At 38.9% G+C, this 15,937-nt stretch overlaps 1 protein-coding gene across 3 annotated transcripts in view; it reads right to left on the minus strand.

The window, feature by feature from the left end:
* Positions 1 to 8,763: 8,763 nt before the first annotated feature.
* Positions 8,764 to 15,937, minus strand: part of KNL1 (kinetochore scaffold 1) — a 66,744-nt gene continuing 59,570 nt past the window's right edge. For all 3 annotated transcript variants that reach the window (XM_043555645.1, XM_043555647.1, XM_043555646.1), the window contains 5 exons: positions 14,053 to 14,121; positions 13,288 to 13,397; positions 12,041 to 12,159; positions 11,232 to 11,354; positions 8,764 to 10,464 (listed from right to left, as the gene is read on the minus strand). In XM_043555645.1, coding sequence (XP_043411580.1) covers positions 10,350 to 10,464; positions 11,232 to 11,354; positions 12,041 to 12,159; positions 13,288 to 13,397; positions 14,053 to 14,121 — 536 coding nt within the window. In that variant the 3' untranslated portion in view covers positions 8,764 to 10,349. The remainder of the gene's footprint in view (positions 10,465 to 11,231; positions 11,355 to 12,040; positions 12,160 to 13,287; positions 13,398 to 14,052; positions 14,122 to 15,937) is intronic.

The following is a 15,937-nucleotide window of genomic DNA, read 5'->3' on the forward strand; positions in this document are numbered from 1 at the left end:
TCAAAAGCTATAAAAGAAAATATTAATACATGTGACTACATACCTTTAAAATTCTAAATGGCAAAACCCATCATAAATAAAGTCAAATAAAACCACAAACTAGGGGGAAATTTAGCACACCACTATCACAAAGAGTTTCTTTTCTCTTATACTTAAAGATGTCTTGCAAGTCAATGAGAAAGAGAAATAACTCAAAAAAATGGGCAAAGTTTATCAATACCTAATACACAGAAAAGGAGATAAAAATTGCTCTAAAGTATATATAAAGAAACTCAACCTCACACATACTACGAAAATGCAAATGAAAACCTGAGACACCATCAAAAAGTTTGGAATGTACTGGATTAGTAAATTTAGGGAACCAGGTGTTTATTGCTAGTAGGATTAATACAACTATATAGTATTTTAAAGGACAGTTTGGTGGTATCTATTAAAATTACAAATGTAACTAGGCTTTGACTCAACAGCTCCCTTTCTAGGAAGCTGTCCTAGATAAACTTACAATTGTGCAACATTTCGTCATTGTTTGCCGTAGGTGGTAAGCAACCTACGTGTTTATCAATAGTGGTATGATACATTCATCCTGTGGACTGTTTAATTAAAAGGAAAAAAATATCTGTTGGAAGTTCTTTATGTACTGCTCTGAACCTATCAAGATATTTAGTTAAGTGAAAAAGACAAAATGAAGGACAGTGTGTATTGAGGAGCTATTATCTGTGTAAAAAAGGGAGAGAAGAAATATATATTTACACACTCATATCAACTTGCACACATGTTCGCTTTTGTACACAGGAAAGCTTTGGTAAGGTGGACAAGAAACTGGTAACATTGGTTTTCTCCAAGAAGGGAAAGTGTGTGTCTGAGGACAGAATAAAAGGGAAACTTTTTCCTTTCCTTTTTGTACTTTATGAATTTAGGACCATGCGAATGTATACCCACACAAAAACTAAAAAATAATGCAGACTTAGATCCGATTTTTTAAAAAGAACACTTGATAAAACTTGCCTTTTTGGAAAAATTTTAAAGGATTGGGGAACATTAAGAGCAAGAATTTGAGGGCTCTACTGCTGCTGCCCGTTCGTGGCTGCAAGACCTGCCAGGATACTGCCCCCCATTCCTCCCCCCCCCCCCGCCCCCGCCCGGCCAAATCCAAGGTCGGGGGCGTGGCGACCCAGCCTGAGGTGGGTTCTGTAGAGCTCTTCATGCAGACCGAGCATTACCGGCAGTACCGCCAGTCGATGCGCGCCCTCAGGCTGGAGTTCGTGTCCAAGGTATGGAAGAAGGTGCACGAGGCCTGGGCAGGGAACCTGGCAGAGGGTAAGGTGCTGCAGGATGCAGCTGACTACAGTAACCTGCCGGCTTGGAACCGGGTGGAGAACCAGCAACTGCACGAGCTATGGTTAGGGGGACTGCGGCAGGAGGCGGAGGTGCGGGAGCAGGAGCAGTGGCAAGTGGAGGAGAAGGCCCCGTGGGCCAAGAGGCACAGGCCTGGGAGCAGCCAAAGGATCAGGAAGGTGCGGCAGCTGCAGGAGGAGGCAAAACATTTCATCACCTGAGAGAATCTGGAGGCGTGGGTAGAAGAAGTGTTCGACTCCCGGAAGAGCTACAACTGGGCCATCACCAGAGAGGGACTGGTACCAGGTCAGGCCACAGCACAGCACAAGGCCTCTGAAGTGCCCATCCAGGGGCCATGTGTGTATGGGGGTAGAAAGGTTGGGCCTGGAATTAACCAGTTGATGTTTCTTAAAAAAAAAAAGAAAGAAAGAAAGAAAGAAAGAAAGAAAAAAGAAAAGGAGAGCAAGAATTTGCAGGATGTCTGGGTGGCTCAGTTAGTTGAACTACTAACTCTTGATTTGGCTTGGGTCATGATCCCAGGGTTGGGATCCATCCCTGCCTGGCTCTGCGCTGCCAGGGCAGAGCCTGCTTGGGATTCTCATTCTCTATCTCTGCCTTGCTCCTAGTCTTAAAAAAAAAAAAAAAAAAAAAAAAAAGCAAGAATTTGCCATAGTCTAGGGAAGGAAGAAATCAAATTTGGCATCAAAAAATAGTTGAAGTGGTGCCTGGGTGGCTCAGTTGGCTAAGCTTCCGACTTCAGTTCAGGTCCTGATCTCTCGCTCTCTGGGTTTGTGGGTTTGGACCTCCTGGGGCTCTGTGCTGCCAGGGCAGAGCCTGGACCCTGCTTCAGATTGTGTGTCTCCCTCTCTCTCTCTCTGTCTCTCCCCTGCTCACACTCTGTCTCTCTCTTTGAAAAATAAATAAACATAAAAAAAAAAATAGTTGAAAGAAGGGGTGTGTGTCTGGCTCAGTTGGTAGAGCATGCCATTCTTGATCTCGGGGTTGTGAGTTTGAGCCCCATGTTAGTCCTAGAGTTATTTTTTAAAAAGTTGCAGGAAGATATATCTACCTTATGGAACAAAACAGATTAATCAAACTTCGCTACAACCTGGATGAAATCAGTTTCAGAACTATACTGCCTTTAGTTACTTAGTCATCAAGCAAAACTCTTTTTATTTCCAATTTTTTATTTTGAAAAAAAGCCTACAGTAATGTTCTTGTTTCTCTCACACACATACATGTATAAACAGAAACTTTTAAAAAGCCATTTGAAAGTTAAGTTGCAGACATGTATTTTCTAATAAGGACATTCTCCTATATAACTACAATACTGTTATCACACCTGAGAAGTGTAACACTGATATGAGAATATTATCTAATATATGGTTTATATTCAGATTTCCAAGTGTTCTCAAAATATCCTTAATAGGTGTTAAAAAAGGAGCAACAGACCAAAAATGGAGTCATTTGTGCTAAGCTACATGTCAGCAAACCAAAACTTAATACCTAACCTAATTTCAGTTTTAGCTTTTCTGGAATGTAACCTTTAACTGGTCGACATGGAATTACCTACTCAGCACTAGTGAGATAATCCACAGATCCCTTCCCTTCCCTTCAGAAGGGCAACCTTGCATGAAACAATGCATTCTTTACTAATAATTGCTTTTTCCTGCCCCGTTTTGGCATTTCAAAAACCTTCCACTTTGTACAGTCCTTCCGAGTTCCTTTCTATTGCTAGATAGGATGCTGCTTGATTCATGAATTGTTGAATAAATTATTTTAAGTGTAAATTTAAATTTTAAAATTCAATTTTTGTTAATGTTTTTAAAGTTTTATTTATTTAAGTAATCTTTACACCCAATGTGGGGCTTGAACTCATGACCTCAGGCTCAAGAGTTGTCACAAGCTCCTCTGACTGAGCCAGCCAGGTGCCCCTGGGTTGTGGGGTTTTTATTTACTTATTATGTATTTATTTATTAATGTGTATTTTTATTTATTAAATTTTTTTTTATGTTTATTGATTTTTGAAAGACTGAGACAGAGCACAATCAGGGGTGGGGCGGAGACAGAGGGGGACACAGAATCCGAAGCAGGGTCCAGGCTCTGAGCTGGCAGCACAGAGCCCCGACATGGGGCTCAAACTTACGAACTGAGAGATCATGACCAGAGCTGAAGTCGGACGTTCAACAGACTAAGCCACCAGGCACCCCTTTAATGTTTACTTTTGAGAGAGAGAGAGAGAGAGAGAGAGAGAGCATGCGAGCAAGTGGGAGAGGGGCAAAGAGAGTGAGACACAGATTTTGAAACAGGCTCCAGGCTCTGAGCTGTCAGCACAGAGCCCAATGTGGGGCTCAGACTCACAAACCAGGAGATCGTGAACTGAGCTGAAGTCAGACGCTTAACCAACTGGCACCCCTTGTGTTTTTAATAAAGGATTTAATCAAGGATCAAGCATTGCCTTTCAAAAGTATCTTTAGTCTCTTGTAATCTAGGAGAGATCCCTGTCTTTTTGTTTTGTTTTGATTTCATGACATTGACATTTTTGAAGATGCCAAGCCAGTTGTCTAGAAAATGTCCAGTAATCTGGATTTGGCTACTTACTTCTAATGATTAGATTTAGGGTAAACATGTTTTAAAATAATAATATTACATAGGTTCTGTGTATCAAACAATCAAATCTGTTTTTTAAAATTTTTATTTAAAAAATGTTTTTAATGTTTTATTTATTTTTGAGACAGAGAGAGACAGAGCATGAGCAGGGGAGGGGCAGAGAGAAAGTGAGACACAGAATCCAAAGCAGGCTCCAGGCTTTGAGCTGTCAGCACAGAGCCCGACGCAGGGCTCGAACTCACAAACCACGAGATCATGACCTAAGCTGAAGTTGGACGCTTAACCGACTGAGCCACCCAGGTGCCCCCAATCTGCTTTTTAGTAATTAAGTTTTCCGAGTACTCTGTATGTATTAAAAATATGCTATATGTTTACCATTTTTTGAGTACTTTGTGCAACACTTTATATGAACTCATTTAATACTAACACTGTGAGAAAGAGCCTGGAGCCTGTTTCAGTTTCTGTATCTCCCTCTCTCTGCCCCTTCCCCACTCACGCTCTGTGTGTGTCTCTCTCTCTCAAAAATAAACATAAAAAAAGAAACTAATATGTGAGAAAGTACTACTATTGTTTTACAAGTGAGGAAAATGAAACTCAGAGAGGTTAACTGCTGCCAGCTGTTGCCACAGAAAAGATGCTAATCCAGTATGTTTTTAGCAGAAACTTAGGTCATATTTACCTACACTGCTTCATATCAGTCTTAACTCAGAAAAGCCCTCCAGAGGAAAGAAGGAAAGGGGATGAGAGCCTGCTCTCCACCCTCATCAGGGCAGAGACATTGCAGAGGCAATGGAATCTAGGTTCTATCAGAAGATGGTGAAAATCTTCACCCCTATCTCAGCAAGAGCTAGCCTTAGACACACTCCTAAAACAATTTTTATCCAATACAGGAGAAATTCAGAGGAACAGCTGAAAAACTTGATTGGATTCAATAAACAAACCGTATGAACCAGATAGCCTGGCATACAATCAGCTCAGACTAATTATCTAGAAGCTGACCACCCTGGACATATTATTACTGGGAGCAACTGGACACTCCAATCGTCCCAAACAATGAAAGTCCCCAACTAAACATCTTGGGTTAGAAAGACTTACCCTACCTCTAGGAAACTGGGAGCTTTTCAGTCATTCCGCTCATTTGTGGAGTATAGGAATGGGAATGTTAGAACCCAAGCCCCTAGCAGGCAGTCTTCTCTTTATATAAAATACTGATGACTTTCCTTGCTCCCACTGGTTGTGGTGGCTGGCACCAGGTAGGTCCTGTGGCCAGGCACAGGTTCTGCCAGGGCTCCCTCCTGGCAGAACCATGTGCGCCCTCCACATGCAGAATGACTCCAGCCAGTTCATGGACTTATATGTGCCACAGAAATGCTCAGCCAGCAACCGTGTCATCAGTGCCAAGGACCACGGATCCCTCTAGATGAATAAGGCTGAAGTTGACAAGGTGACAGACAGGTTCAACAGCCAGTTTAAAACCTTCACTATCGATGAGCCCATTCACAGGAAGGGTGAGTCAGATGACTCCATTCTCCAACTGGCCAATGCCACATTTCAAAGAACTGTTGACTGGAGAGAATCACAGATGCAGAATATTTGTCATAAATAAAGAGTGAAAACCCAAAATACATAAAATATTGATGAGTGTTTCCTTGCACATTCAGTTGGATGAGGTTATCTCATGATCACTCTACCAGCATCCTCAGGTGACATGAAAACCATACTAGTTAATTATAAATACTGATATTGACAATTGACAGGTTGACAGTGACTGCTTCTGAGAATTTGTGCTTTAGAGTTTCCTTATTAAACGTGACATTATTTTTAGAATTTCTACAAGTAATGTTTAAAATGACAGCATTTTGGGGCACCTGGATAGTTCAGTTGGTTAAGCGTCTGATACAAGCTCAGCTCAGGTCTTGATCTCAGGGTCATGAGTTCAAGCCCCATGTTGGGCTCTGTGCTGGGCCTGAAGCCTACTTTAAAAATAAAGAAAAACTAGAATGACAGCCTTTTGGACTTAAAGTTGTATAAAAGTGTTTAAAGAATTGTACGTGCTTCTTAATTTTACATTCTCACCAGAAATCACAAGGTTTTGATTTCTCCATATCTCCTCCAACACTTACTTTCCAGTTTGTTTCCTTACTTATTTTGAGAGAGAGAGAGGGTGCATGCATGAGTGCAAGCAGGGGAGGGGCAGAGAGAGACGGAGAGAAAACCCCAAGCAGGCTCTGTGCTGTCATCGCAGAGCCTGACCTGGGGCTCCATCTCACAAATCTGTGAGATCATGACCTGAGCCGAAATCAAGAGTTGGGATGCTGAGCTACCAGGCGACCCTATTTATTTATTGAGTAATCTCTATGCCCAACATGGGGCTCAAACTCACAACCTTGAGATCAAGAATTGTATGTTCCACTGACTGGGCCAGCCAGGGGCCCCTTATTTTCCATTTTTTTAAGTCTTTTTTTCTTGGGGGGAGGGAAAGGGGCAAAGAGAGAGAGAGAGAGAGAGAGAGAGAATCTGAAGCAAGCTCCAAGCTCTGAACTGTTGGCATAGAGCTCACGAGCCAAAGTGAGCTCACGAGCCAAACTTTGACTTGAGCCAAAGTTGGATGCTCAACAGACTGAGACGCCCAGGCGCCTCCTTATTTTTCATTTTAAAAATTACCCATTCTAGGAGTGCCTGGGTGGTTTAGTTGGTTGAGTCACTGACTTTACTTAGATCATGATCTCGCAGTTTGTGAGTTCGAGCCCTGCACTGGGCTTGCTGCTATCAGTGCGGTGACTGCTTCAAATACTCTCTCTCCCTCTCTGACTCTTCCTTGTTCACTCGGTCTCAAAAATAAACATCTAAAAAAATTTTTTTTAATTTACTCATTCTAATAGGTTTAAGGTGGTATCTCATCATGGTTTGAATTTGCATTTTCCTAATGACTAATGATGTCAAGTATTTTTTTTCATATACTTGTTGTATATGCCATTTGTATATCTTCTTTGGAAAAACGTCTATTCAAGTCCTTTGTCCATTTAAAAAATTGGATTGTCTACTTGTTAAGTTTCAAGAATTCTTTATATATTCTGGATACTAGACCCTTATCAGATATACCATCAGTGTCCTTTGCAATTCCATATAAATTTTTAGGATCAACTTTTCCATCCTAAAAAGGTTGATGCGATTTTGATAGGGGCTGCTTTCAATCTGCACATTACTTTAGGTAGTATTGCCATCTTAACAGCTTGTCTTTCAACCCTGCATATGGAATGTCTTCCATTTATTTAGGCTTTTAATTTCTTCCAGCACTGTGCCCCAGTTTATGTCCTATTTTATTGCACAAATTTCAAATTTCGATATAGTCTAATTTATCTATTTTTACTTTTGTTGCCTGTACTTTTGGCATCGTATCTAAAAATTTATCACCAAATCCAACATTGCAAAGCTTTTCCCCTATGCTTTTTTTCTAAGAGCTTTATACCTCATAGTTTTAGCTCGTAACATTTAGTTCTTTGATACATTTTGAGTTAATTTTTGTATGTGATGTAAGATAAGGGTCCAGGGGCACCTGGGTGGCTCAGTCAGTTGAGTGTCCAACTTGATCTTGACTCAGGTCATGTTCTTGCAGTTCATGGGACTCAGATCCATGTTGGGCTCTGCGCTGACACAACAGATCTTGCATGGGATTCTCTCTCTCCCTCTCTCTCTGCTCTTCCTGCACTCACATGTGTGCACTCTCTCTAAAGGTGTGGGGTGTCTGGGTGGCTCAGTAGGTTGAGTGCGGATTTTGACTCAGGTCATGATCTCATGTTATGTGGGTTCGAGCCCTTCGTCAGGCTCTATGCTGACAGCTTGGAGCCTGGGGCCTGTTTTGGTTTCTGTGTCTCCCTCTCTCTCTCTCTGTCCCTCCCCTGCTCACACTCTGTCTCTCAAAAATAAATAAACTTTGAAAACAATTTTTTTTAATTAAAAAATAAAAGGTGAATTATATGATGTCAATTATATTTTAGTGAAGTTATTGAAAAAAAAAAAAGTTAAGGGGTGCCTGGGTGGCTGAGTGGTTAAATATCTGGCTCTTAATTCCAGCTCAAGTCATATGAGTTTAAGCCCTGCAAGGGGCCCTATGGGGCCCTGTGCTGACATCGAGAGCCTGGCTTGGAATTCTCTCTCTTGTCTCTCTCTGCCCCTCCCTTGCTCGCAATCTCTCTCAAAATAAATAAATAAACAAAAAACAAAAAGAAAGTAAAAAAAAATAAACACACACAGAGTACTGGTCCCCACCCCTAGCGTTTCTGATACAGCAGGTTTGGGGAGAAACTGATGCTACTAGTCTAGGGACTATACTTGGAGAACCACTCCATTAGCCCTTAGAAATCATAGTTTCCTAAGGAACTGCAAATAGTTTTCTTTTACTGTCTTTCAGAGACATAGGGATAACTATAGTTTGTATCTCGTTCTTACACTCAGGTCCTGACATATTTTAATCTTATCTGAATTTTCGAGTGTGTATTTCTAGAGAGAGCTTCCTTTTTCTATCTTCACAGGTCTATTGAATACATGGTAAAAAAAAAACAACCTCTTCACTTCATAAACAGACACTGCTTAAAAAGATTTCATGTAATAGGGGCGCCTGGGTGGCTCAGTCGGCGAGACATACAACTTTGGCTAGGGTCATGATCTCAGGGTTCGTCAGTTTGAGCCCCACATCAGGCTCTGTGCTAACATCATGGAGCCTGGAGCCTGCTTCTGATTATGTGTCCTCCTCTCTCTTTGCCCTTCCTCTGCTTATGCTCTGTCTCTCTCAAAAATAAACAAACATAAAAAAAAAGATTTCATATAATAAACTTATTTTAATAGTGCAAAAACCAGTCTGCTTCTAATTAGTGAAGGAACAATTTCCAAAAAATTTTTATAAAAATAGCCAATCCTTTGAACAAATACAAATGCAAATAACTAGGTATATATTACAATTTTGTATCTAAACCCAAGAAAGCAGAGTCCATAATTACAAGCCAAATCATTCTTGAAGCTGGTCATTCCAGTTTACCAAAATGAACAAAAGAAAATTTCTACTTTTTAGGTTTACAGAAAATAAATAAAACAACTCCAGTAAGAAAACTAATTTAAGTTTCATGGAAAACAGGCCACATTGGTGACTTTAAAAGTTTTTCAAGAATATTTACATCTTGATTTTTATGGAAAATAAATTTTATGTTGAATTTGAGGTTTAAAAGACCATGTGATCTTTCTGACCAATAGCTCAGAAGTAAAAGCCAATTTAAGAGTGAAGATAACATTCATGGGACCCAGAGGACTTTAACCTGATCGTAAAGTATAAAGCAAAATTTTAATATGAATTAGTTTGAAATGCAAATATACTTTAGTTTATAATTAAATATAAAAGAAATGAAAAAATTATCATGATTAGGATTCAATTAAAGTTTGGGTAAAAATTTTCTCATATTTATCTCACAGATAATACTGGTCATTCAATATCAATGGATATGGCTTATTTTTGTTTATGAGAAGGGTGTGGCTTCAGAAACCAATTCTCACATTAAATTAATTACTACTGCCAGAACTTGACAGAACTGGTGGTTTTAAATTTGATATTGTTTGAAGTACAATTATTTGATAGAAAGAGACTGAGAATCTTGCTGTAAAGCATCCTTCAGAAAGATGGAAATTGCCTGGACAGAAGAGTATCTCTCTATACATGACTATGTATTTCCATATGTATATATATATATCTCCTTACTACATCACAAAAACAAAAAAATATCAATATATTTACATATATGTACTGGCCCAAAATGAATTAACTTTCTCTATAAAATTATACTGAGAAAATATTAACACATATTACATAATAAAAGGCAAGGCCCTCTAGAAAAGCTGGCAACCATTTGAATAGCTGAGTGCTATTGCTTTTTCTTAATAAAATTTTTAAAATGAAGAAAAAGGAGGATGAGTAGTTTGTAGACAGATAAATCTCTATCCCAGAAAAATACCTACTAGACAGAAGGCCGGCAACCAAAAAATTAGAGCTGTACATATGAGGAAATGGCTAATGTTTTTGTCAGCGGTGACAGCTCCACTTAAAGTTACTCTGTAGGGCTTGTACTAAAGCAAAGAGCACAACTTTAATTAGAAGAAATTTTCCCTAAGTGTTCTACTATTTGAACCTTTCATAAAAAGATGAGCAAGTTGATAAAAGGCTATTTGAGGACTTTCATCATTCCTGACTGTAGAGATTTAAAAACTAGCCATACAAATTAACTATAACATCATCAGGAGAAATTTTATGAGGCTTCTTTCTATGACCTAAAGACAAAGATCAAATAGCAATGGATACTCCGACGTAATATCATTATGATGTGCGCTATGCTTGGTTATTATAGCTGTAGTCCATAGGTCTAGTGGTAGAAATGGCAGTCCTGAAGTAGATCTTGGTAAATTTGCTTGACTACATTCTTTAGGTAGTTGTCCTCCAGTGGCACTTTAGATAGAATTGCAGTGATTTCATCTTGGCTAGAAAGAACAAAAGGTTCATTAATTTTTCTGGAAACTTACTTATCGATAGCATTTCAGTGGAATTCATGTTTTTGGGTATGGTCCCTGAGTCTTTTAGGAAGCATAAATAGACATTTCTAAAAACAGACTGCCAAGTTTGAACTGGGATTCCAAAAACAAGGCCTAAGAGCAATTCTGTATGAAATGGAGGGTATCTTGACTTAGCTAAAAATCTAAACTGGTGGTGTTTGCTGATGGATTTGAGGTGGGTGCATTCTAAACTGTACCATCTTACAAACTGTCAACTGTATGTCTAAAAAGTCACAAATAGGAATGAAATATTGTTATGTCTGGTTACAAAGGCTAATGGAGAAAAGCATTATGACTGCACAGCTTTTTTAAATGATTACTAAGTGATTAAGTGATATTCTGGTTTTAAGGGCATAAAGGTTGTTTATATATGATCTGGGCTAAGCTTATACCCATTTTTTTCCTTTTTGGGCTCCTGTTTTAGGTAAGATTATTCAAAAAGTGGAGCAAGTATAAAAGAATATACCAGTGGTCTCCAGTATCCACTGGTGCTAGCAATGAAGGTCACTAAATTATAAGAACAAATCCTTCAAAAGGAAGTCAGGAGTAACACTTGGCACTCAGTATGGATTATCCATAATTGGCATATCCAATAATGGTATATATCCATTATTTCTGGCCACTTTGATTTTTCAAATAATAGAGGAGAGGTAGAAAAGTCATTAGGAGCCCTATCCTTACTATCATTTACTTACCCAATGTTTCCAAGGTGATTTTGAATGGAAAAAGGTAAGCGGACAGTTGGAAAATGAACTGAGAGAGGTAAAGTTATCTCAAACTTTGCAAATGCTGCAGAGCTGGAGAATAAAAGCCTCAATCTGTAAAAGACAAGATCCTCAATTAAAAATAAAAAACAAAAATAGAATGAAACAAATATATTTTCTTTTTACACTGGTAGGTGAAACTTAGGTGGTACATTATTTCTTGTCCTTATCAAATGGACAGAGGGTAAAACATCTGGAACAAAGTATTATTATGGTTGTTCATTTCCATTGTTAGTCATAAAATTCACCGAAAGAAATCATTTTAGTAAGTTTTTGATTACTTACTTACTGTTACAGATAGAACTATGTCCCTACTGCCATTCATATGTTGAAGCCCTAGCCCCCAGTATCTCAGAATGTAAGATCATTGCAGATTTAATTAGTTAAGATGGAGTCCTACTGGAGTGGGATAGTCTCCTAATCCAAAATGATTGGTGTCCTTATAAAAAGGGGGCACTTGGACACAAACATGCATACAGGAAGAACATGATGTGAAGATGAAAGCAGATACTGGAGTTATATATTTATAAGCCAAGGTGTGTCAATGATTGCCAGCAAATTACTAGAATTTGAGAGAGAGGCATGAAACAGATTCTCTTAGCCCCTCCGAAAGAACAAACCCTGCTAACATCTTGATGACTTCTAGCCTCCAGAACTGTGAAACAATAAATTGCTGTTGTTTAAAGCCACTGAGTTTGTAGCACTTTGTTAAGGCAGCCCTGGGAAAGTAATACACTTACTCGGTATTAGTCACATCTATGTTCATTAGATTATAATTTGGTCCCCATCTCTTTAAAAACTCAATTTCTTCTCCAAGGAGTCTACAGTGGCTCACCACAAGTGAAATTTCTTGAAGCATCTGGGAAAAATAGGGGGAAAAAAAAAGAAATTATAAAAACATTTCAGTTTTTAGTGGCTCTGTTATAAAGAAATCCCCAAAGTTAAATAATTTATATATTTAAACTTTCATATAAAATTTTTTTTGTAATGTTTATTTTTGAGAGAGAGACAGAGACAGAGTTTGAGCTGAGGAGGGGCAGAGAGAGAGGAAGACACAGAATCAAAAGCAGGCTCCAGGCTCTGAGTTGTCAGCACAGAGCCTGATGTGGGGCTCGAACCCATGAGCCGTGAGATCACGACCTGAGTCGAAGTCAGACGCCCAAAAGACTGAGCCACACAAGCGCCCCTATACTTTCATTTTTAAAAAATGTTTATTTTCGAGAGAGAGCACATGAATGGGGGAGGGGCAGAGAGAGAGGGAGACACAGAATCCAAAGCAGGCTCCAGGCTCTGAGCTGTCAGCACAGAGCCCGATATGGGACTTGAACTCATGAACTGTGAGATTATGACCTGAGCTGAAGTCGGATGCTTAACCAACTGAGCCACCCAGGCACCCCAATATTTTTATAAATTCAGGATCCACTATTACATATATAAAATTTCAGCTCTTCTTTTTTTAAAATTTATTATTTAAAAAAAAAATTCTTTTTACATTTATTTATTTTTGAGAGACAGAGAAAGAGCACAAGTCGGGGAGGGGCAGAGAGAGAATGAGACACAGAATCCAAAGCAGGCTCCAGGTGCTGAGCTGTCAGCACAGAGCCCGATGCGGGGCTCGAATGCACAAAATGTGAGATCATGACCTAAGCCAAAGTTGGATGCTCAACTGATTGAGCCACGCAGGCGCCCCTTTAATTTATTATTAAAAAAAAAATTTTTTTTAAGTTTACTTATTTTTGAAAGAGACAGAGACAGTGTGAGTGGGATAGGGGCAGAGAAAGAGGAAGAGACAGAGTGTCCCAAGCAGGCTTCATGACACCAGGAGAGCCTGATGCAGGGATCCAACTCCTGAAACTGTGAGATCATGACCTGAGCCGAAACCAAGAGTTGGACATTGAACCAAATGAGCCACCCAGGAGCCCCTCAGAGCTCTTCTTTTTGTGACAGAAAACAAAATTTTCTTTCAAAATACTTTAATCAGATTTACCTTGGGAACCTCATGCTGTGTTTTACATTTCTTCTTCCAGGATTCTTGTTCCTCAATGTACTGGAAGATAAGCTTATGAACTAAAAGGGAGGAAGGAGGAGCTTTATCCTCTGAGGAAGGAAAAACAACAACAACAGGGTATTACTTACTTTATCTTCTACACATAAGGTAGAAATATTATATAAACTAGAAATACCTTCAAACTACTAGGTATCTAAGTATCCTCTCCGCTCTATTTTCAAACACATAAATCAACATATATAGTGAACACAGACATTCTTATAAAAACTCAAGCCTTTATCATGTACAGAATAGAAGCTGGTTAAAAACATGGGCTTAAATGTAACATAAACCTAAGTTTAAATCCTGCCTTTCCTTACAAACTGAGTGATCCTAAGCACAACACTTACTTCTTTTGAGCTGCAGTTCTCTAATTTGTAAAATGAGGAACCTTACCTCCAAGTGTTAACGTAAGTAACACTAATGCCTGATACAGATTAAGTACTCATAAGGTAATTTTTCAATTATGGAAACAGCTATTATTAATCATCAATCATTGCTTAAAATCTAGTAATAATTAAAAAAATTAAATCCTACCTAATATTTGGAACATTATCCAAGCAATTTTATGTCTAATAAACATTTCTAAGGAGAAATTATTATTATTATTATTGTTTATATTTAACTTTGTATGTGAAAGAGCTCTCAAGGAGCAATTTACACTTGTAAATATTCAACAAGTTTCTAGTGGATAACTGGACTTACCATCTAACAGAGACTGAAAATTCAGGTCAACAATCTTCCTGAAAGCCTTGTCCAGGAAAGGGAGACCAACTAGGAAGAACCAGAGTAAGAGCAGTATTTCTTTTTATTATCTGATTTTAAGCCACATACAACTCAGTACTTTACAAGCCTACTCTTTCTGGGTAGCAGGGTTTTTTGTTTTTGTTTTTTCTTTAGAGAGAGAGAGAACATGTGAAGAGAGAGAGAGAGAAGAAAGAGAATCTTAAGAAGGGTCCACACTCAGTGCAGAGTTTGACATGGGGCTCGATCCCACCACCTTGGGATCATGACATGAGCTGAAATCAAGGGTCAGATGCTCAAGTGACTGAGCCACCCAGGTGCCCAAGCAGAGTTTTTTTAAAATATAAGCAGCTAAAGGTATATCCTTGAATCATATTATTTTTTGTGAATGGTAAAGGCTCACCCTGAGACTGCTGAATTACACTAACTGACAGGCCTTTGAAGGAAATTTAAGGTGTAGTACCTTTATTTTAAATTTATCAAGGCCTCCTCCTTTAACTCCTAAATTTTGTGCAAAGATACTATTTTCAGACACCATACAAAAAAATGACTATGATCTCTTCACACCTACTTTCTTTTTATAAATATAGTGCAAATGATTTATGCTCTTAGCATTACAGTAATGAGTTTTAGGTAGCCAGGAGAGCTGCTTCCTCCTCCAAACTCTAGAGTTCTCTCATGTTTCTCGAATTCTGATTCTTTTCATGTTATTGAATATTTTCTATGTGTTAGGCACTGGGGATACAATAATGAGACAAAAAGACACGATCAATTTATATTCTCAAAAAGCTAATAGCTCAGGGGGATACACAGATAATTGCACAAATAAACACACCAAAAACCGTAACTGGGAATAGGCACTATTAAGGAAAACTGCGGGAAGCAATGAGAAAATATATAAGAGGAAGGTAACTAGTAGAAGGAATGGGTAAAAGGAGAGTCAGGGAAAACTTTCCTGAGAAAGTGATAATTGAGATGAGCTCTTAAGGATTACTGGCAGAAATTTATTTAGTGGAGAGGGAGTACTATGGTATGAATGATTGTGTCCTTCCCTCAAATTTGTATGTTGAAATCTTAATGCCCAAAGTGATGGTATTAGGTGACAGATTTTTGGGGAGGTATTTCGGACATGAGGGTAGACCCCTTATGAACGAGATTAATTAGGGTCTCCGAAGAGACCCTAAAGAGCTAGCTTGGACTTTCAGCATATAAGGATACAATAAAAAGTATGCGCCCTGGAAGAGGGCTTTCAGCTGAGCATGCTGGCATCCCAGTCTTGGATCTCCAGCTTCCAGAAATGTAGAAAATAAATTTTGGTTGTTCATAAGCTACCCAGTTTATGGCATTTTTGTTATAGTAGTCCAAATGGACAAAGGCAAGGGAAAGGGCTTTCAGGCATAAAAAAGATCATTATGAAGGTCCTGGAGAAGGATGGAATATGACTGACCATAAAAAGATCATGATCTTTTAAAGAAATGAAAGAGGGGTGCCTGGCTGGCCAGTCATCAGAGCATGAGACCCTTGATTCTCAGGGTTGTGAGTTCACGGCCCACATTGTATGTGGAGCCTACTTTAAAAAAAAAAAAGGGGGACATGAAAGAAATCCATGTGCCAAAGTGCAGAGAATAGTTTAAGATGAGGCGGGAAAAGGAGGAAAAATTAAATTCTTGCAAGATGTTACAGTTCATAGTAAATATTTTGATCATTAGTCTAAGAGTATTTGGTGCATAATCAGATTTTTAAGAATCCCCATAGCTGCAGGAAGGAAGATGAATTGGAGGGGAAAAGGAGAAGATCCAGAAAGGCCAGTTTGAATGTTATTGTAGTCATTTGGTTAGAAATGACT

Source organism: Prionailurus bengalensis, chromosome B3 (genome assembly GCF_016509475.1).
Source record: "Prionailurus bengalensis isolate Pbe53 chromosome B3, Fcat_Pben_1.1_paternal_pri, whole genome shotgun sequence".
Classification (NCBI taxonomy): Eukaryota; Metazoa; Chordata; class Mammalia; order Carnivora; family Felidae; genus Prionailurus; species Prionailurus bengalensis.